Source organism: Onychostruthus taczanowskii, unplaced genomic scaffold, assembly GCF_017590055.1.
Source record: "Onychostruthus taczanowskii isolate IOZ18803 unplaced genomic scaffold, ASM1759005v1 scaffold183, whole genome shotgun sequence".
Lineage (NCBI taxonomy): Eukaryota > Metazoa > Chordata > Aves > Passeriformes > Passeridae > Onychostruthus > Onychostruthus taczanowskii.
The window spans coordinates 368,332-389,667 of NW_024499051.1; the positions used below are offsets into that span (position 1 = coordinate 368,332).

Here is a 21,336-nt window from a genome sequence, read left to right on the forward strand (position 1 = left end):
TGTTTTTTGCCTTTTTTTTTTTTTTTTCATTTTCTTCCCTAATAAAAGAACTGTTATTCCTGCTCCCAAATCTTTTTTTCAGTTTCCAGTTCAAGAAAGGCTCCTACACTCCTTAACAGACACTGTCTTTCCAAACCAAGACAGGCTCCCTGCTATTCAGCTGTACCACTGGCAGGGACTGGTTCCAGTCACATACGCAAATGAAACAAACAAACAAAAAAAATTATGCACAAAATTTCACTTGGTACAGGTCTGAAGAGAGAAATTTGGTCAGTTATTTATTTCTTGGCACTGATGAGTGCCAAGACTTTTAATTTCCTTATGGGGTGAAGACTGAAAACAGAACTTCTGACACCAATGGGATTAGACATAAATAAATCCACTCTAACCAAATCAGCCTGGGATGTCCTATATCCCAAATTGATTTTGCATCTTTGTTTCTTTCTCAGTATATCATCTTCAAGAGGTAGATATTTGGCATGCAGGTGATGCATTAATCAAAAGCTACTGTGACAGTACAGGCACAACCATCTGGAAAAGCCCACATGTCCCAGCACAGTGCAAAAGACAGCAACACATTTACTGGAGTTTCAAAACCAAAATAAGTAACATTATTTTCCAGAGAAGGCCAGCAGCCAGCCCTCAACAGAAGGGTCACAGCAAAAGCAAAAGCAGGCTGCAGCTGGTCACTGGCACACACAAGGCTGCTCTCCAGTTCTACTGGGTACCTCTGGGGATGCCACCTGGCACCATCTAGCATGTGGAGGCCTCTTTTACCAGGCTGTAGAGATGTGTACACATTGGAGCAGGGGGAGGCTGCTGGGTCAGCTTGGGCACAGTATCCTCCCAAATGCCACTGGGACACCTCAGAGGCGCATAGCTCTTTGACACAGTGTCCTGGTTTAGGACAAATTAGGGGAAATCTCCAAAAGGGAGCAAGCAGCCAAAAGCAAAGGCCAAGGTGCCTGGTCACACTCACACCCCTCCCTCCCTCCCCGCCCCGCCGCGGCAAGACGGCCGGGGAGGAAAAGGCGCAGCTGCCAGACACAACACACGATATTGGGATAAAGGCTGTCACCCCACGACACACAGTACAGCTCACCAGGCACCAGGGGTTGCCATTTTCAAGAGGGGACTCCATTTATGACTATATATTCTCCAGAAACCTGCCTGACATACTGGGGTAAAACAGAACCCCAGGAGGAACAGTGAGGTTTCTATGGTCCCAACAGAACCTGCCCTTATCTAATAGAAACCCATTTTTCACTGAGCTTTGGCAAACAAAAAACCCAAACTGTTTTCTGTTTTAATGAATTATGACAGTTGTTCTTCTCCCTTTCCTTTCCTTGACCTCACCACACATTAAGGTGAGCAGAGAGTCCCAATGCAACCCTAACACTCCCTTCCCATCTGCCTGCACTATACCCTGAATGGCTACATGGGCAAATAGACTAAGAGCCACTGTAGGTCTAGGAAAGATGTTCAACCTTCAGAAAAGGGGACTGAGCACTCAAAGGCACTAAGAGATTCACTGAGATGCACAAAGGCACTAAGAGATGTATGACAGTGAGGGACTTGAAGTGCAGCAGGAAGCACTGAGGCTGGACATTTAGAAGAAACTTTCTTTAAGTGGTGCCTTACACCAGGTCATTTACCAGTCACTAAACACAGATGAGGAAAGGAGAAAGAAAACTAAGCCAAGAAAAATAATGGAAAGAAAAAAGACAAAAAAAAATCCAAGCAAACAAACAAACAAAAAAAACAACAACAACAACAAAAAAAAAACCACACACAAACCAACAAAACCAAAACAAAACAAAAAAAACCAAACCAAAACAAAAAAACCCAACAACAAATCAATCAACTTTTAAAGCTTCAAAAGCTAATTATCACAACTTCATCTAGGGCTGGGACACACCTTCCTGCTTTATTTCATTGATTCCAAGAGACTTTTAGTCCAGAGGATGTATCAAAAGTAATGCCTCCATTTTTTTAGTGGAAACCAGCCAGGAAAGAAAACAGAAAAATCCATGCATGCATCTATAATAAGTTGTGGTGAGCATGAAATAAGAATAGCAAGTCAGGTAACCTTCATATTTTGCAGGAATGGAGCTTCCATTCCCTTCCACAAGCTAAACATGCTATCCCAAAAAGATTTTCTCATGGGAAAAAGTAAGCAATCAGGAATGGAAACAAACTGGTTGGAACTGATTATGTTGCTAACTCTGAGATGACTTCAGACAATGACTTCGTTTGGGGCAACCTTGGGGAATGTGACAAAACAAAGTATTTGAGTATAAATGCAAAGCACACCATTTTGAAACCAAGGCTGACTGTCAACAATAAATATATATGCATGCATATATACACATAGATACATACACCACAACAGTCGACTACTTTATGGGCTTAAGATGGAAAGAAAAACATCCATATTGAATCACCCAATTAAAAAAGTGAGACAGGATAGAAGGAATTGGATTGCTTTTCAAAACCACATTTGTGTTGTATGATTTTTTTTGTGGTGAAATTCAAGATTTTGCAATTTTTGGGAGAACATGCAGACTAAACATTGACTCTCCAGAAATAAACATAAACCCTAAATAAAACCAAAAGCATTATATGAAGTCTATTTTAAATAAGGGACAATAAAATTTTATTTTTTTAAAAGGATAAATGAAGTTGGTGTAAGTGTGGTTGCTTTCAGACTCACCTGCAGGCATGCATCCACCAAATTTTAAATGGTCTTTAAATCCAGCTACAAATCAACTTTGACAATTCCACCTAGATGAACAGATAAAATACACTGACCTTTCCTTTAATTAACAGAGGATATGTTAAATAGCATCTGTGGAAGGCCCCTTCAGAACAAGCATGCAAGACACACATACTCTATCCAAACCTACTCCATTTAAAAAGGGCAAACAATCCCAGGGGGATGGGGGAGGGCAGGAACTATCTGTGATACTGACTAATAGCTTTAAATATAAAGTTCAGTGGGGTAGGAACAGCTATTTTAGGGTTGAAGGAAGGTCAGCAGAACACAAGACAAGCATTGGTGTCCCAAGGCTCTTGTAAGGATGCTGAACTTGACAAGGCTTTTTAGGAAAATGCATTTTTACTAAAGAGATGCTGGCAGAGGACTTCATAATGATTAAATGCATTAAATGAAGGACTCCCTTTTTGATTAGCAATGTGACTTCTCTACTGCTTGGAGCTGTGTTATCAGGAATCTTTTTCATAATAAGCAGCAGAAAAAAGATGGAATTTTTACTTTTAGGATTTGGAGGTTCTTTATGGGGGGAGGGAGAACTTTTGGGTTTGTTTTAAGTTAAATGAAATAATATTTTAATGTATACGTGCAAATAAAGTGATAATTTTCTTTTGAAAAGAAGACAAAAAAAAAGCTTTAAATGCACTGACTTTCGTGGTCAAACTAAGGGTTAGGACACACTCTAAACACAGGTGCAGGAGCTAATCTCTTCCACTCTCTATGCAAGGAGACTATCTAGCCATGCCATCCATAGCTCTAGTTTCTCTACAGCTGGTAAGTGCAATACTTACTGTGAAGGTGGTGAGGCACTGGCACAGGATGCTCAGAGCTGTGGCTGTCCCATCTCTGGAAGTGTTCAAGGCCAGGCTGGATGTGGCTTTGAGTAACCTGGTCTAGTAGAAGGTGTCCCTCCCCATGGAAGGGCGTTGGAACTAGATCATCTTTTAAGTTCCTTCCAACCCAAATCATTCTGTGTTTCATACAGAATTGAAAAGGGGAACAGCATACTATTATTTTATTTTTTATTTTAGCAGTTTTGCATTGTCTGCTGCACTGCCTGACTTCCCTCAGTTCTGCATGTTCACAGTAAAGAAATTAGATAGATTTTGCTCTTGGCAATCTTAAAATAAGTATGTATGTCACTTACCCCTTCATGGCTGCACACCACTGATGCCAGCATTGGTGTCACTGCCTTTCAAGAGATTCCACAAGACCAACCTGTGCCCAGTTGATAAACTGAGCCAGGTTATCAGCAGTGCCACAGAACTCCCAGCAAGCTGTTTAAATTTTATCTGCTCTCAGTACCCTCCCAGGTGCTGATAAGGCCCAGCAGCTTCCTGGAGCACAGCTGCTCCCAGAATAGGTCTTCTGAGAGCGCACAGACAACACTGCCCACTCTGCTTGAAAAAGAAGAGTCTTGCTCTGATGGAGATCCCAGCTGACCACTTGGACAGGTGTTTGGGTAGCACAGCTCAGTAGAGTTTCTTCAACTAGAGAGCAGTAATACACTGGGCTGTCTGCAAGGAAGGTGCAGCTCAGACCTTCTGCTCCTTCAGACCCAGTGCCCAAGAGCTGCTCTTATTTGAATCAGCTTTTGAAGGACTCCAGTGTGGGCCTTTCCATGTCAAGTAAAATCAACCTTTTCTTAATACCACTTCCAGGGCTGAGAAGGTACTTTCAGAATTCCACGAAAAACATTGGTTTATTTTCCCAGACTTTTTACAACTAAGTTTAGAGTGAAGGATCTAATTGTCTTGCTGGTTCCCTTCAAGGATTAATTACACAGTAACCTGCACCCTTAATGAGGATATTTGTGACTCACATTTCTGAGCACATAAACACGAATTGGAAGAGATTCAGTTCTGCTAAAAGTCACACAGCCCAGGATGTGGAAAACTATCACTGGACAGCTGCATTAAACAGAAATAAAGCACAACTGAGGAAAATTAAACTTCACGTTACTTGTTCCTTGAGGTAACTGCAAAGACAATATTCTGCTTTACCTTAAATAAATCCAAGAAATGGAGAGTGAATATGGACCACCAAACTGCACAACTGTAAACATAGTGCAACATAGTTTTTCAGTGAGTGAAGTCTTTACGTTTGAAAGAATCTAGGACATTGCTGGTACTCTTGATCTCTACCATGATATTCTTGCAGTCCAACTATCACCATGGCTTTTGATCTTTTACCAAAAATTTGAAGTTTTCAAAGGAAGCAGGAAGTTGACCCATGCTATGTGAAGAGATGAAGCAAGTATTTTCCAAGTCTAAACTTAATGTCTATTGCTTTGCTTTCTGCAGACAGAGAAGACTGCATTCTTACCCATCTGTTCTAATTTTTTTTAGTCCTACATGTCTATGTGTGAAATCTTGAAAAAATTGAGAGATTTAGCTGCCACTTTTTACTTATACCAAAGGGATTTAGGTAGGTCTGCTAAAAATTACTGTCCATGACTTACTAAAAGTAATTGTGGCTGCTATGACTGAGGAATTGTCATCCTACATAATCTCTTGAAGACAAACCTCAATGAACAGCGAATGAAACTGTTTTTTGGGACTCAACAACAGTAAAGAGGCTATGAGGGTCAGCACATCAGTGAAGCACAATAATTGTTTCACTGTGCTTATTATCTAGTGCCTAAAGAAAGTGAGAACACTCACCTGTTAAACAAGCAGTGATAAGCTGCCAGAGCCATTTTGTGCACTAGAGAAGATACAGTTCTCTACAATACTGCTCCTGGAGGACAGGGGAATTTCAACCAGCCTAGGTGTCTCATGCATAACAATCCAAGGACAAAGGGCAAAAATGAGAGGTTCCCACCCAAACTCTTCACTGTGATGTACCACAGTCTGCTCCATGTCCTTGTTCTGCACAGGTGGAAGATAGTCTCTACCTGATGTTTAGCTCAGGCTACAACTACCTGTGGTTTGATTTTATCAGTGTCCATAAGTACCCAAAAGTGGGTATCAAGAAGAAGGATCCAGGCTCTTCTAGGTGGTGCCAAGCAACAGGACAAGAGGCAATAGGCAGCAACTGATGCACAGAAGTTCCCCCTGAATAAGAAGAATTTCTTTAGTGTGCAAGTGACCATGCACTGGAACAGACTGCCCAGTGAGGCTGTGGAGTCTCCTTCACTGAGGATATTCATGAACCATCTGGACACAATCCTGTGCCCTGTGCTCTGGAGTGACCCTGCTTGAGCAGGGAGGTTGGACCAGATGACCCACTATGGCTCCTTCCAGCCTGACTCACTGTGATTTCCAGAAGTCGATGTGATGAGCTGTGGCCCACTGGGGACAGTGGCATTTCTCAGGCCAGGTTATTGTTGAATAGTGGGAATTGATGCTATTCCACAACCAGGGCTCATTCTCAGTCCATCTGCACAGAAACACCTGGAGAATATGGAAGCACCCAGCACCTTGCCTTCACTGACAGTCCTATTTCATGCAGCTCCAGCCCTAACACACACCCTCTACACACCTAAGCCTTGCTCATTTCCTTTCCCTATCCAACCATTCCTGTTCTCTGGTCATGATGAGTAAGCAGATTTGTTACAGAAAAGGCCCAGTGTGTGAAACCTTTACTGAGTTTACTAATTTCTTCAGATAAAATGCAAAGAGTTACTACTAACAGTGACATTCTAAGTTGAGATTGTTAACATTAACACAATGAAGATTATGTAAAATATAATATTTTACAAAATAAAATATATTGTCTTCCAGCTGAAGGCTGATACACTGCTGCTTTATGCCTGCATCACTTTTTAGAAACTTCTGCCCCAAAACAAACAGACTTTGCATGTGTAGTTCTCAGCCCTGCAGCTACCTAGCACAGGGAATTCTCATGGATCTTCAAAGACAAAAAGGCAATTTAAGGTGTTAGGACAGACCAGAAATTAACACGCTGTGGCAGCCCTTTTTGAAACTTTTGCCATTTGTAGAGGCAAGATTCGTATATCTCTTGTCTTCTTGCAAAGCAGCAGAGTGATGCCTTTGCAAGGCTGTTTTTCTCCTCAGGATGCAGAAGCAGATCTTTCTCAGATTTTCTTGGATGAAAATTTATCCACCACAAATCTTAAGCAACCCAGAAATTTCTGCTTTTAACAACTGTCATTCTCGTACATAGTGTTCTGCAAGAACTATTGGTACAATAAATGCTGTAAAAAAAGTTTTTGGTATTATACTCTGAGATATGACGTGGATTGACTTGAGTAAACTCTCATACTTTTAAACATTTTCCCCTATTTTCATACATCCCCAGAAAAAAAAATGTTAAGTCTGTAAACTACTTCTTTTTTTCTTCCCTTCTTACCAAATATCAATTAATGCAAAACCAGCACATTTATCTAGATCATAAGAGTTGCAAAACTGAGTCTGATGGCCACTTATATCTGATGGTTCTGCTCTCTTACACATATCCTCCGGCTAACTGCATATATTTCTGAATTCAGAGGTAGGATTAAAAAAGACAATCATCAGTATTAACTATGAGATCCTGATAATAGTAGTCAAAATTAAATGCTGAAACAGAAAACAAAAAAAATTCACAAACAAATATTACACCTTAAGAAAGTTGGATTCATTAGAAGTTTATATTTTTGTTTTCTTCTTCTAGAGTTAAAAAAATTCACAATTGTTCAAGTACACAATTTAAACAACAGTGGCTTATGATTGACACATTTTCAGTCAATTTTCTAAATTGCTTAAACAAAATCAAACAATTCCTACAGTTACAGCAAATCAACAGTCATACGAAGATATCTACAGTGCAGTGTTATAACTTATGCTCTCAGCTTCACAAAATGGCAACGTAATTTATTTAAGTGTCATCTGTGAAGCATGTTGCACTATGATGCAGACCAGTTTTAGGATTCTAGCCATATTCTGCTAAGAGATTTAACAGGAGTAAACCAGGAGATTCGATCTATGGCCTCTCCCAAACAGGGATGCAGATGGCAGTTTCTTCTTGCAAAGACAGCCCCATTTCCAAATCAGCCCAATCAACAGCAGCCTAATGAGGGGCAATGGGATCTATACCACACAATTTGTGTTATGTAAAAGATCATGTGCTGCTAGAACAACAGTGGAAAAAATACGTTTGGCCAGAAGCAAAAAAATCAGCTCTTTTCCTTCCACTTCTGTGACTCATTGAAGAGACACACTCTTAACTAATTGCTTTGGTAGGCCAGCAGGCTGCCTGTGCTTAATGATACTACTAGAAATTCCACAAGCTTTCAGCTTCTAACACTAAGCACTTCCAAAATGTACTTTTTTAGGGTGAACCTCTGAGTTCTTTTTCTTTTCAAAAGATGCTTTTTCTCTCACTTCTTCCCACTAGCTGCTGCATCAGGCATAATACACAAATATGCAACATGTACTTTAAACTGGACACCTGTCTGTCCCAGGAAAACTTAATACTTACAGAGCACCCCTGCTGACAAAATGGCATTCAGAGCAACTCTGAGTTCACAAATAATAGAAAACTACCTCCCTGACATGATTGCTTCAGGCTTCCCACATCCATCCATCCACCTGCACTTTCTCAAAGCTCAATGGCTCTTCGTTTTACAGGTCTGAGTTGTGAACATGCACTGAAATTCCCTTTTCATACTTACAACAGAAAATGAAGAAACTAAACATCAGATAGGATCATATTTGTCCTTCTTCACACTTAATTTGATTCCTCTTTTAGGCTAGGGCAACATGCTTTTCAAATTTGGCAATCCATAAAAAAGAAACAAGCAGACAAGCATTCAGATGGCTGGCTTTTGTCCTGGAGGCTACTTTAAAAAAAATCATGTAACATTTAAAGAAAAGATAACATTGCTGTAATTCAACTAGTTTTCTCCCTTATTTGTCTTATTTGTAGAAAATGTAATTATCAGCTTCCTACAAACAGCTGACATTTTGGTTAGATTGAAGCTGGACTGGGGACAACCAGAGATTTAAATCCAGAACCAGTAAGGGTGTTAACATGCTCAAACTGCAGCTTCCCAAACATCTGCTTAGTAGCCTAACTGTCCACATAAAGGGATTCACTGAGCCAGAGAGGAGCTGTGCATGAACCCTACAATATTGGCCTGGACAGCAGCTTGAACAGGGCAGGCTCAACATCAGATCACTCCCTACAGCTTTTTTTTCCCTCCAATGGCCATGAAGTCTCTGACACTTTTAGTCAAGTGAACTTCTAGTCAAACTGGAAATTCTACTGTTATGTTAGCAAATGCATCACTGCTCTACATCCTCAGTGTTACGGTATTGTTCACAGGATAAAAAATTGACAGTTCAAACTGTCAAGCAGAGGTCACAAACTAAACAAACCCACAGCCTTATACATCATTACCTGGCACCCCCACCTCTAGACCTGACTATTTAGTCAACTCACAATTCTCCTTCTGATATTGCTCCAATCTCAAGAGACAGTAGCAATCTTCAAGAAACAACTGCAAGGAAAGAAACACTGCTAAAAACTACCTCTGGACACAGACAGGGCAAGATGATGAGGACCAAAGGAGGGAAGCAGAGCCCTGCCATCTGCACTCCATGATCACTTGTAAAGGCAGCTCTGTGACAAATACACTTTGTGCTTGGCATGACTGCTTTTGTGGTTCTTTATAGGCACTAAATGTATCTAACACTTGATACAAACTCTTGTACACAAATCTGGATTCCAATATTGCAGTTGACACAAAATTTTAGGAGGTGTGATGCTCACAGTAGTGCTGTGAAGTCTGTCATGGATCAGTTTCTTCTACCACAGTCTCCAGGAAAACTAAAGATGTAGTTACTACAAGTATGCCACAAGATTACATGATCTGAAATGACTGGCACTCCACAGCATCAAAGAACATCCTGCACCTTAAAAAGCACAAGAAATATTGCAAGGAAGAAGAAAAAGTTATGCTGGTGACTGTGTACATGGAAAAACAATCTGCATATCAAAGTGAAAAAGCATCTTCTGATCAAAGTCTCCTTCATTCCCAGACCACTTTGTACACAGGGTCTCCAACTTGAATCATTCCAGTTTTGTCAACAGCAAAGTATTTCCCAAAGAGAGGGCTGGTTTTGTAAATGTGTTTCTCAGATGGGTCACATAAGCGATAACTGCAAAGAGAAAGTCCTTCTTTAGAATAAGTGGTAGCAAAAACTACACATCAAAATATCAGTGATGAGACAACATGCAAATAATGATGCCTTGCCTTGATCATCATACTAGGCTAAAAACTAAATAAATATTTTAGTTAAAAGACCCAAGCAGCTCAAATGGAGGGAAAAAAGCCTGACTGTATTCACACATTCATGTTTATTATGTACAAAAATCTTTTTATAAAGAAAAGTCAAAGAAGCAAAGTTAGACCTCCAGATTCCTTAAATACCTGGCACCCCAAGCTTTCACTGTAGCAGGTAAGACAGAGACAGGGAATGTGAAATTTGAAAGAAAGAAGAGAATGTCCTGAATTTCCTTACCACACAGAACTGCAAGAAGTAGACTGGAAGCCAATATACACAGACCTTCACACTGCATTATTATGTCCCACACACACTTCAAACCACTTTTAAAACACTAGTCTAACATCTGTCAGGGTCTAGCCTAAATCCTCTCCGACAGTTTAAGAAACACTGGTATTTTTATCACCTTTTCAATGTGTCCAAGGGCTCCTTCCTGTCGATGACCCCAGTGTCTGGATTAACAGTTGTTAAAATACACCTGCAATGACAGATAGTGCCAAATCACACAGGGCTTATCATAAACCTCTTTGTTCCTATGTAAAATAAAGGTCTCCAATGTTTACCTGCCACAACATACGGTCCCTTTCATCTCCACATCACCAATAAGAATATCCTCCCAGGTGTCCTGAGGGAAGTAAACATTAGGCACATATTAGACACAAGCACATGCAATTACTTTTCCAGAAGTAGCACAGTCATTCACAAAAAGGTGCACCATTCCAGATGATCACCTTTACTAGCACCTTCAAAATATGCATAGTTACTACAGTACTATAATGAAAACCCTACTGTCACTGCATTTATCCAATTCAGGACACTAATAATTCTATCCGAAAAGAGACACACAAGTAATGAATCCTGTTCTGCAGCATACACTTGTCTGAAGCACTGAACCTAAAGCAATCTGTTCTTGCTGTATGGGTGATAATCTGATCTGTGGCCTCCGGTAAATCTACAGTTTTGCAGAAAGGAAATTTTTAGGGGAAGTAAGTTTTTGCTTCTCATCTACACAAGCTTTCTATTGCAAATCCTCCTGGGAGATAAAAATCTATTCCAGCTATAGGAGCTTTTTCAGTTTGCGAAATAATCATTCACAGACCTGTGACCTCCATCAATGTTCCACATGCATTGATGTGAACTGAAGCTTTATCTCTCTGGAACTCAGCTGTAAAAATCACAGAATAGCAGCCTTCCTCACCCTTGTTGGCACCATCACACAAAGCAACTGTGTTACAAAGAAACAAAAGCAAGCCTTCAAAAAGACATTCAAGACAGTTATTTTACCTCCTCAAAAGCACTGCAGTCTGTCACAAAAATATTTGGCCTGAAGTTCTGTATCTTAGCTTTCTTCTCCAGCCTGGTATTTAGATCGTCCATTGAAGCTTCGGAGATGATCAAGACTGGGCTGCAGTCAGGATAGGCAACCTACAGAAACAAACACCACCAAATCCTAAGGTTGCTGCAAGAGCATGGGAGGAAAGTCACTGCATGGCAAAATACAGATGTTGGAACCAGTGGCCTTTTAGGCTGCTCTGTTCAAGTTTTGATTTTCCTGAAAGTAGGTTAACAAGGAAAACAACATGCTCTTCCCTATTTCAGTCACCATGGCAATTTTTGCGTGCTCAAACTGCCTTATCACAGCACCAAAGGGAGTTTTACATCCAGAACAGTCCATACTCAATTACAGCTGTCCATAGATCAGTCTGGGATGCCTGGGCAATGGGAGGGCCATATTAGCAAATAAGGCAAATTAACAGTATTTAAAAACCTGTAAACCTCCAAGAAGTGGACTTCCACAGACGTGGGGGCAGGAAAAAAAAAATACATTTTGGTAAGAATTTTAGTACATAACCCTCCTGCCTTTCTCTTATATTATTCTTACTCCATTCCTGTACATGCCTTTCAACCACAAGACAATGAGCATTGAAGTTACTATGCAAAAATTCTGCCTTTTCTTTCTTGCTATGATTCCAGAACATCACCCCTCCTAATATGACATCCCTTTTGCTGAAACATTGTGTCTGTATTGGTCTCAATGCCTTTATATAATAAATGCATATCTATAGAAGTCTATAATTGAATATACCTTCTTCTCTTTGTGCAACAAGCAAAACACTGATGCCCTACAAATAATAACATCACTATAGCAAGGTACTCACAATTTTTATTTGTTTAAAAACCTTACATTTGATACAATTCAAAGTATCTTCACCTGAGAGAACTGTTCAGAAAAAAGAAGGGCAGTAGTGGCTAAAATGATATAAGGATGTCGGAGCACAGCATCTCCTTTCCATACCTTTCCATGACATTTCTCTAATATCATACCTTCAAGCCTCTTCCAGAGACAGAGATAAAACCTCTGAAACTTCCTTTGAATTTTAATTCCTAGACCCACAACTGTAACCAGACTGTTCAAACATCATTCCTTTGAACAAAATACAAAGTAACACAATTTGTATCAGTATACTCCCAGACCTAACAAGGGACAGGGAGTGGAATCTTTCTATGCAACACAGCTTACACCATCAAAACATCATTAAAGATGTAATTTTTTTTCTATTCACTGAGACACAAAAAGGTATTGTATCCTGCAATGTAATAGTTCCTCTTCAAGTATCAGTTTCCGACTGTTTAGCTGTGAATGGTCAATAGTTTAAAACCAATTTGAAGTAAAAATTAAGCAAGTCACCTCTTTACAGAAAAGAATATTCACATGGTTTTAGTACACAACTACACACCTTGCTAAACTAGGCTAAATCACCAAAGATGGAAGGGGCAGTTTCTGGTGGGTGCATGGAAATGGTTAAAAGGACATACTTCTGAGAAAAAGTGTTCATTTACCTCATCTGTGTTTCGGAAAAGGGCTATTGTGTCCTTTGACTTTCTTGGCACCATGGAGGGCTCAAAGTGCACCAGTCGACAGGGCTCTGAGTTCAGGAAGGTGGTGATCCACTGAGCCACTTCATCACCACAGTCTCTGCCTTGGATATCCTGTCCAAACACCCTGGAGAGTCATAACACATCAGCAAGTTAGCTGGAAACATGAAGGTTCAATGAAGCTTCTTATACAAAGGTAAAAAACATGTTTTAATAGTGGAAGCAATATACAGAAAATTAATCATTCCCAAAGGGCAATCTCCTTGCGGCCACTGTGTTTTGAAAGCTAAGGAACATGGACATGACCAGACAGTATCAGCTGGTGAAAGAATGAGCCCTGAAACAGTGTTAATGTGCCCAGACCTGACTGCCCCATCAGTGACAGTAACAAACCAACCTGCTCGCCCTACTTTGAGGTAAAAGGGGCCTGCTCTTGCATTTGCACATGACTGCTGCACCAAATGGTTTCTACTGAGAAATCAACTGAGAGGTAACTTGTTTCAGAAAATGAATGATAGTTTGAAATTATGTGATTAGTTACCACAACTGATATGTACAAATGTTATTCATTAAAAGTGTCCCTAATTGTTAAGGAAATTTTCCTTCAGATTTTAGTTCTGTCAAACTTTAGCCAGAGATGAGTGAGACTCTTCAGCTCAGACTTCACATACAAAATAGCTCAGTATCTTAAAGGAGGTTAAAGATTTGTACTGGAAACAAAGTCCATGGGGCACAAAAATCCACTGCCAGTAGGATACAGATAAGTTTATGCAAGGACCATTTTCCTGGCAAGAACAGCTAAACCTTGACTCAACCTTTCAGTAAACTTTAACACCAGTCATAAGTAGTTTTGTTACACTTTTCAAAGTAGCCATTTTGACCCAAATGCAGTTTCCTATCTGCAATCAAATCCTGGGCAGCTTGAAGCATCGAGATGCCCACGCAGTTCATCTGGAGTGAGCCCAGCTCCTGGGAGCCCTTCTTTACTCATGTAAAGCGATCATTAGGGTGCTGCTCCATTTGCTGGGATTCCTGTGTCTACCCTGAGACATAGCAATGACTTAAAGGTCATTGCTCCAGACAGCATTCAACTGCCTTTCTCCTCCCTCCATCCCATAGTTCCTGCATGCTTTCTGATTGGCAGGACAACAGAGGCAAGGCTCTTACAGCTTCCAACACTACTGCTTTCCACTCAGGAAGTGGATCTATCCTAAACACTCAGTGCTGTAGAGATCCATGGGAAGAGATCATACAATTTAAATGTTACAACACACACTGACAAAGGGCACGGATGAAGAGCATGAGGTTTCTTAGCCAGAGGGAAGCACTCTAGCAGCTGCACAAGCAGAAAACATACCTATACAATGGCTTTGGTCCTATACTTGACTCCCAAGCACAGGATTTTCAAATATCTATATAAAATTTACAAGCAGACTTAGCAGTTTTCAAGATCAGCACATGCACAGCTGTATGCAGGCAGAGGCTCTAAGGCACTGCTTTAGCTCCAGCTTACAGGGCATGAGCTCCCATGAGCACCCATCTGAAGGCAAATTTATTAAGGCAAAGAAAGAAAAAAAAAAAACCAACACAAGAACAACATATCACTGAGCTCTAAAACTGAAAAATCCAAGAAATCCAAGCTAACTTTTCATTAATGCAATGTATTAGGCTATTTAAATATTCTTTTAGTGACACAACAAATTTTAGAAAAATGACATCTCTCAAACTGCATTGTTTTGTAGTGCATGTGCCATTGGATAACACACAGGCATTATGCACAGGTTTGTAAAAGCCTGTTCCATTTCTCCAGGAGAAATGCTACCATTTAGAACTTGCATCTGCCTTGTATAAACAGAGATACTGAGCTATGCTGATCAAGGCTTTCCACAGCAATGGACTTATGATAAAAGCAAGAAAATGCAGTTCCTTACCAGCACTCTTTTAGTTACTATTACAGCAGTTGGTACATTAACCATCTCTGGTATCCAAAGAACACTCACAGTATCTTTGTAGGGCCTTACACCACTTACAGTTCCTAAACACTTATATATTAATTGACATTTTAGCAGAGAAAAGGTTTTCCTCTTCCTGCTGTCAGTTTTCCAGAATGGATTTCCATACATAGATAAAATAACTAGGCCTGCAGTCACACAACAAAACTCTAAGCACAAAGCTAAATCACTGTTTGTAACTCATCCACCTGAAACTCCTTTGGGGTAGCACCTAACAGGGAATGCCCTAAATCCTTGGGATGACAGTCTTTCCCTTGTGATCTCAGGGTGAGCCTTGGACTACCAAGTTTTCAACTGAGGCACCTCAGTTAAATGGTGAAAGACAGGGGCCAGGGAGTCTAAACTCTAACATCTCACCAGCTCTGAATGGCCAGTGTGCAGGCAGAAATGCTGATGCACATAGTAGTTGTGAAAGAAATACCAAAGTGCATTGAGGCTCTGAGATGCAGCTGCTCACCCAAGCAAGAGCAAAAACACTAGCAGTAAAAACAAATAAGCAAACACTACGTTCCATGCAGACCACAGTTCATTTGGCAGATGTGTAACCCATGGTCTTTGATACTGTGTCATCTTTTCCTGAGATTTGTTTTTATCAATGTTTAGCAGATTAAAAGAAGAGCTTTTGTTATGACAATCATTCCTGGCCTCCTGTGTAACCCATGGCAGAGAATTTCACAGAATTACAGAACAGTCTGGATTAGAAGCAACCTTAAAGACCACCTAGGACAACTCCCATAGCATAAACTGAGGCACCTTCTACTAGACCAAGAGCCCCATCCAAACTGACTTTGAACACTTCTAGGGATGGGGCATCCACACCTCCTCTGGGCAACCTGTGCCAGTGCCTCACCACCCACACAGTGAAGAATTTCTTCCTAATAGCTAATCTAAACCTACTAACACCACTGTGCCTTGTCTTGTCAGTACAGGCTCTGGTTTGAAGTCTATCTCTCTTAAGCAGACAGTGAGAAATACCCACAAAGACAAGACACAGAGGTACTAAACTTCTACACTCCAATTTCTGCATAAGAAAATGCAAAGCATTTCATATTACATACACAATCCTGAAAAGCACATGAGGAAGACAGCATTGAGAGAGAGAAAGGGGGAAAGAAAAATTCTTCTTCAGCACCTGCAGCTGTGGACGGGATTTTTCTTGGAGAGCTTTATGGGCACACTTATCTTCTCCATGTCCTCGGCCTCCAAGATCAAGTTCCCGTTTTCACAGTTCGCAGAAATAAGGACGAGCCGCGGCTCCTGGCGAGCTGTCACCATGTGCCCGTCCTCCCTGATCACGAGCCAGAACCTGCGGCGGGACGGGGCACAAAGGCGCCCAACAGCGTTAATGCGGGACTCGGCAGCACCCGCAGGGCAGGTGCTCCTTCCCAGGCCCTCAGGAAAACAAAGACACCCGACAGCCGCGGCGCCACGCGGAGGCCCCAAGCCCCGGCCGGCCTACCTGTCCCGCAGCTCCCCGCTGCGAAGCCCCATCGGCGTCACCTGCGCCCGCCGCACCGACACCCCCCGGCACGACTTCACCGGGTATACGAAGAGCCTGAGCACCGTCCCGACCCGCTGCAGGCGGCGGTGGCGGCGCGGAACGGCCCAGCGCCAGGCCCCGAGCAGGGCGCCCAGCGCCAGCAGCGCCGCCGACCCCCATAGCCAGCCCTGCCGCGCCGGGCCTGCCGCGCCCCACAGGCCGCTCATGGAGACTGGGCCCCGCTGAGCGCCCGAAGCGGCCGTGGGCTTGGGCGGCGCAGCCTGGCCCCCTCACACCGCCACGGCTCCGGCCCCGGCTCCAGCCCCGGCCTGCCCTCTGGGCCTGCCACCTGCCACGGCGCTGCTGCGGGTCGGGCGCAGCGCGGAGCCGCGACCTTCAGTGCGAGAAAGGGGGCGGCGCAGCGGGGAAAATACACGGCTGAGCGCCGGGCTTTGCGAAGTACCGGTGAACGACGTGTTCCGTCCGATATCCGGGCTTTTAGTGAAAGCAGCGCTACAGGAAGTGTGGTCTTTATGGCAGTACACAAGTGCGTCAAATTCATGCGTTGGGTTTGGCTCGGGTGTGAAAAATGTGTATTTTATGATTGGCTTTTCGCAAGTATTAAAATGAATATTGTATGTGTTATGTTAGAAAGTTATGCTGTATTAATTTTCTTAAGTAGTGTGTTAAATATAGTTTTAGGTTATAACATAATGTTAAAATAGAAACTATGCTATGTAAGATATTTGTTTAAGAAAGGACTTGCACCAGATAGAAGCCACAGGACACCTAAATCTTTCAGAGAAAGGGAATTTATTGCTCCCTTATCAGCAGAAAACTAACTTCTTCCCACCTTGCTCAGATAGGAAGACGGCATGAGGATTAAGAGGAAGAAGTTGACAGTGACCAGACAGAATCCTGTGTTTGAATGGAATTTATGCATCACGTATGAGATGTATGAATATGCAACAGGCGATTGTTTTTAGGGCTTAATCCGCCGTTAACGGGGGTCCTTTTTCGGGCTCGTGTTGCCCAGAAAAAGGTACCCGGACGTCCGTATCTCTTTGTTTTTATTGTCTCATATTGTCCCAATGTCAATTGTTCAAATTTTATTACTCTAATTATATTACTATTTTTATAACCATTTTATTGCTATTAAACTTTTAGAATTTTAAAAAAACAAGTGATTGGTGTTTTTCACACAGGGAAGAGGGAAACAGGTGGATGGAGGCGTGGAGGGTAGCAAATGGGGTGTCCAGTGCTGTTTGGCCACCTTGGGACATCTACACACCCCAGCTGCCTGGTACCAAACTCCTGAGACCCCCTTCTGAGAGCTTTCTGTTTGCTGGCAGCGTCTCAGTGAAGTTGCTTTGTGGGATACCCAGCTGCAAGGCAAATATGACAGGCTGGATTGGCAAATGTCACTGTTGCCACAGGTCTCTTCTCACAGGCAAAGTAAGAGCTTTGGGATCTGATGGCCAAACTCACAAACTGAAATTTTTATAAGTGTGCTGAGAGCAAAGTCCCAGAATGCAGAGGATGGAGAAGCTCAGTGTTGGGCATTTCTGGGGAAGATTCAGACAGCCCAGCAACAATGGAAGTACTCCATCAGCAGCATCCTGGTGGAGAGGGACATTGAAGATGAGGCTATTGTGAACCTTTTTGATAATGGGTACGTGTGAGCAATCAAGCCAGGAGAGTTCCTCACACCCTCACACTGACCTCAAGAATCACTTGATCACAGACCAGGATCGGAAAATGTTCCTGTGAGTGGGAATCACCACAGATTGTAAAAAGTATGTTGGGATTTGTGAAAACCTGCTGGTGGATGAAGACAATGTGATGGATGATAGAAGCAAAGGCAGTGACAGCAGATCTCTCCTTATTGGCATGACCCCAAAACCTGATCTTTCTCATGGGCAAGAAGGGAGTCCACAGAGGAGTCCTTAATTAAAAGGACTGGGATATGACTGTGAGCAGGAAATCATGACACAAATAGAGCCAAAGAGACAGACAGCTGCCTGAGCACAGAGAAGGGACTTAAACCTGGTTTTGTTGCAGATGTCTTTGGCTGCTTCTTTCAGATGAGAGGTGCTGGCAGCAGTGCTGGGACACCAACAGTCCACCTGAGTAGGTGTGGTACAGAAGGGAGTAATGTGTGCATTCCTCATCAGGATGCTCTGAATTACTTTTGTCGTCTCAGCCATTTTGGGTAGTTGCTCCTTGTTATTCACATTTTACTAATTGATGTTGGGGTAAACGTCCCTGGTAACACTAGCTTTGTGAAAAGACAAGAAGGAGGAACAAAGACAAAAAGACAAGAGAGCCTTTGCCCTCTTGTTCAGCACTTTGCTGTTTAAACCATGCCCTGATTCCAGTCATGGGTTTTGGGACCTTTGTCTTTCTACAAGTACACCACAACATGAAAGATAAACAGAACTTGTGTTTATTTTGAATTTTCCCTCTGAACAAGCTCAGTTCTGGAGATTAAGTATTAATCAGCAGAGCCTTGTGCTGCTGTTGGATTGTGTGGGGGATGTGCAGAGACAGCCTGCTGCCTGCTCACTTTCCATGTCACTTGAAACCCCTTCTTATGCTAATTTACTGGGACACCCTGTCCTCCATATCCCTGGGATCCCCACATTGCTCCAGGTAAATCATAGGTGTTCAACTGCTTGGTCTGGTAGAACCAGACCTGCTCCATCACCTTCAAATCATTGACCCGCTGAGTCAAAAATAATTACTTGTGATTGCCTTTATGACTCCTCCACAGACACAAGAGGGAAGCCAACCCCGCTGAGAGGACTGAGAGCCCTTTCACTCTTTGGTAACCATTAATCTTCTGATTTAACATGGAGTCTATATTTTGTTGAATTTAATTGAATTCACACAGAGGTCTTTAATCTGCACCTGCACCCACACAAGCAGAAAAATGCTATAATGGGAACCAGCCATCTTATGTGTTAGCAAATGTTCAGCAAAACTGCAGCAACTGTCTAATGTCTGATAAGCAGTGCTTGCAAGCAGGAACCAAAACATACTAGCAAAAGTACTAAAGAGAGAAAAACAAAAACTGGTTTTAGCATTTAACTAGGAAAGCAATGCATCACATGAAATAAATGAAAAAAAACAAACAAACTACTATTGATGCTGTCCGCTCCTGACAGACATTAATGCTTATTTTCATGAGCTTAAGGCAAAAATGATTAACTAACTCCTGTGGTTTCTTGAGCACAGTATTCTCCACTGTGCAAACTGCAAAGTGCAGAATGATTTTGCCCTCCAAACTTCTGTTTGGCAACGAAATAACAACATTTAACAGAATTTTGAGAGAATTTTTTCTGAAAAAAAAATATTGGGTGATTTACTTCTTGCTTGCTTCTTTTGGGTGTCAGGGAAAATAGGTCTGGAGCACCTATATACTCTGCCAGCATGAGAATTTGGAGAAGTAGAGACCTTGATGGTTGTGAGAAGCTACAGCTCCTTCCTAGCTGCACATTATGGGCAGCACAGCCCATATATAAAGATATAAAGAAACAGATTCTTTTAGTTCAAAGGACTTGTTGACTGAATTCAGAAACAACTCACTTTGGCTAACATTTGGGTGTTAATTTAGAGAAAAAAAAATTCAGAATCCAAGAAGGACCTTAAGTTTTCATTCCCTAGATCTACTGACCTAAGGAGCCTAAGGACATTTTATTTAGACCAACCCTTCTGTTACATTCAACCCTAACTCTTCTTGAAGAGTATGGTAAGAAGGAGCTTAAAGAAATAATAGAAGGCAGCAGCATCTGTATAATCTCTCTTCTACTGCTATGAAACACAGAACATAAAATCAGAAATAACCACAGCACAATTGTGGCTAAATGTTTCAGGTCTGAGTCAGCAGGCTTTGAGGAAAGCCCTCTTCATCCATGCACCAGGTGTCTCCTAAACGGCCTCCGGTAAACAGTCTGACCAGCAGGTTTGTTTCAGCCTCCATCCCAGGCACACTGGTGCTTACCTAGGAGCTATCAGCTCCTTGTACTGTTGAGCAAGGTGAATAGAGCCACTCAGACAAAATAGGTACTGGTTTTGTTGCAATCCAAACACAGCCTCTTGTGTGACAGAGCTGTGTTTGTTGTAGCCAGAGCAGGCAGAGTATTCCGGCCCTTAAAAGCAAATGACCATGTTTTCAACTGCTGATAACATCATCAAAGTTCAGGACAGTTGTGTTGAAATTTTTTGCACCAGGATCTTGTTTCAGGTTTCCTTAAAATCTGTCTGTTCATATGAAAAATTCACAGTGTCAGTCTTGCAGCAAACTGAGGCTGGGCTCCCTCATTCATGAAAGTGGATGATGCTGACATATCTTTAAAAAGCATGGTGTTAACTCAGTTGCACAGGACAAATTTTCAGGTAGAAAACATTTTATGGAGAATGCAAAAGGCATATCTACCTTCAGATGTAGTGGGCAATTCAAGATAATTCTAGAGACAAACCTAGACACTCTTGTAGCAGCAGCTTGATCAGAGACCTAAGATAAATAATGAGGAAAGAGTTGAACAATTTTACTCGTTTCCACTAAGACAAAGACCTGTGGATCTTCTAGGTCCTCAATATGTACACAGTGCTGTACTTTGGAAAGGTATATATAACCACAATGAGGGGAGAGGTTTGGATGGACATTATGAAAAGAAACCAGTGACAAAGACAGCAAAATGCTGGCCTCAGTTAGGTGTCATTGTGTTAGTATGGAGCTAAATGTAGCCTGGGCTTGTCTCAGGAAAGGAATTAGACACACACACACCAGGGATATGGCAATTATTTTTTCAGTGACTCTCTGATAATTCAGCAAAAGGCAGGGATGAGGGGATAACATGGCCAAGCATGCTGATTTCAACAAGATATGACAAAAATCACATTATACTCACACACACACAAATTATATCCTCTTTCCAAAGCTGGAACAGACAATAATTT

The 21,336-nt window shown here is 41.8% G+C and overlaps 1 protein-coding gene and 1 long non-coding RNA gene across 2 annotated transcripts; both read right to left on the reverse strand.

Annotated features, from left to right (window-relative positions):
* Positions 1-942: 942 nt before the first annotated feature.
* LOC121334148 lies at positions 943-3,912 on the reverse strand. The gene is made up of 3 exons (XR_005952413.1): positions 3,565-3,912; positions 2,714-2,784; positions 943-1,692 (listed from the first exon to the last, which is right to left on the reverse strand). It is a non-coding gene; the product is annotated as an uncharacterized LOC121334148 (long non-coding RNA).
* A 3,436-nt stretch (positions 3,913-7,348) lies between these two features.
* On the reverse strand, positions 7,349-16,752 carry MTARC2 (mitochondrial amidoxime reducing component 2). The gene is made up of 7 exons (XM_041401034.1): positions 16,354-16,752; positions 16,027-16,200; positions 12,847-13,009; positions 11,290-11,430; positions 10,569-10,630; positions 10,412-10,483; positions 7,349-9,879 (listed from the first exon to the last, which is right to left on the reverse strand). The coding sequence occupies exons 1-7, from the start codon at positions 16,599-16,601 to the stop codon at positions 9,750-9,752; spliced, it is 990 nt and encodes a 329-aa protein (XP_041256968.1). The 5' UTR covers positions 16,602-16,752; the 3' UTR covers positions 7,349-9,749.
* Positions 16,753-21,336: the final 4,584 nt, after the last annotated feature.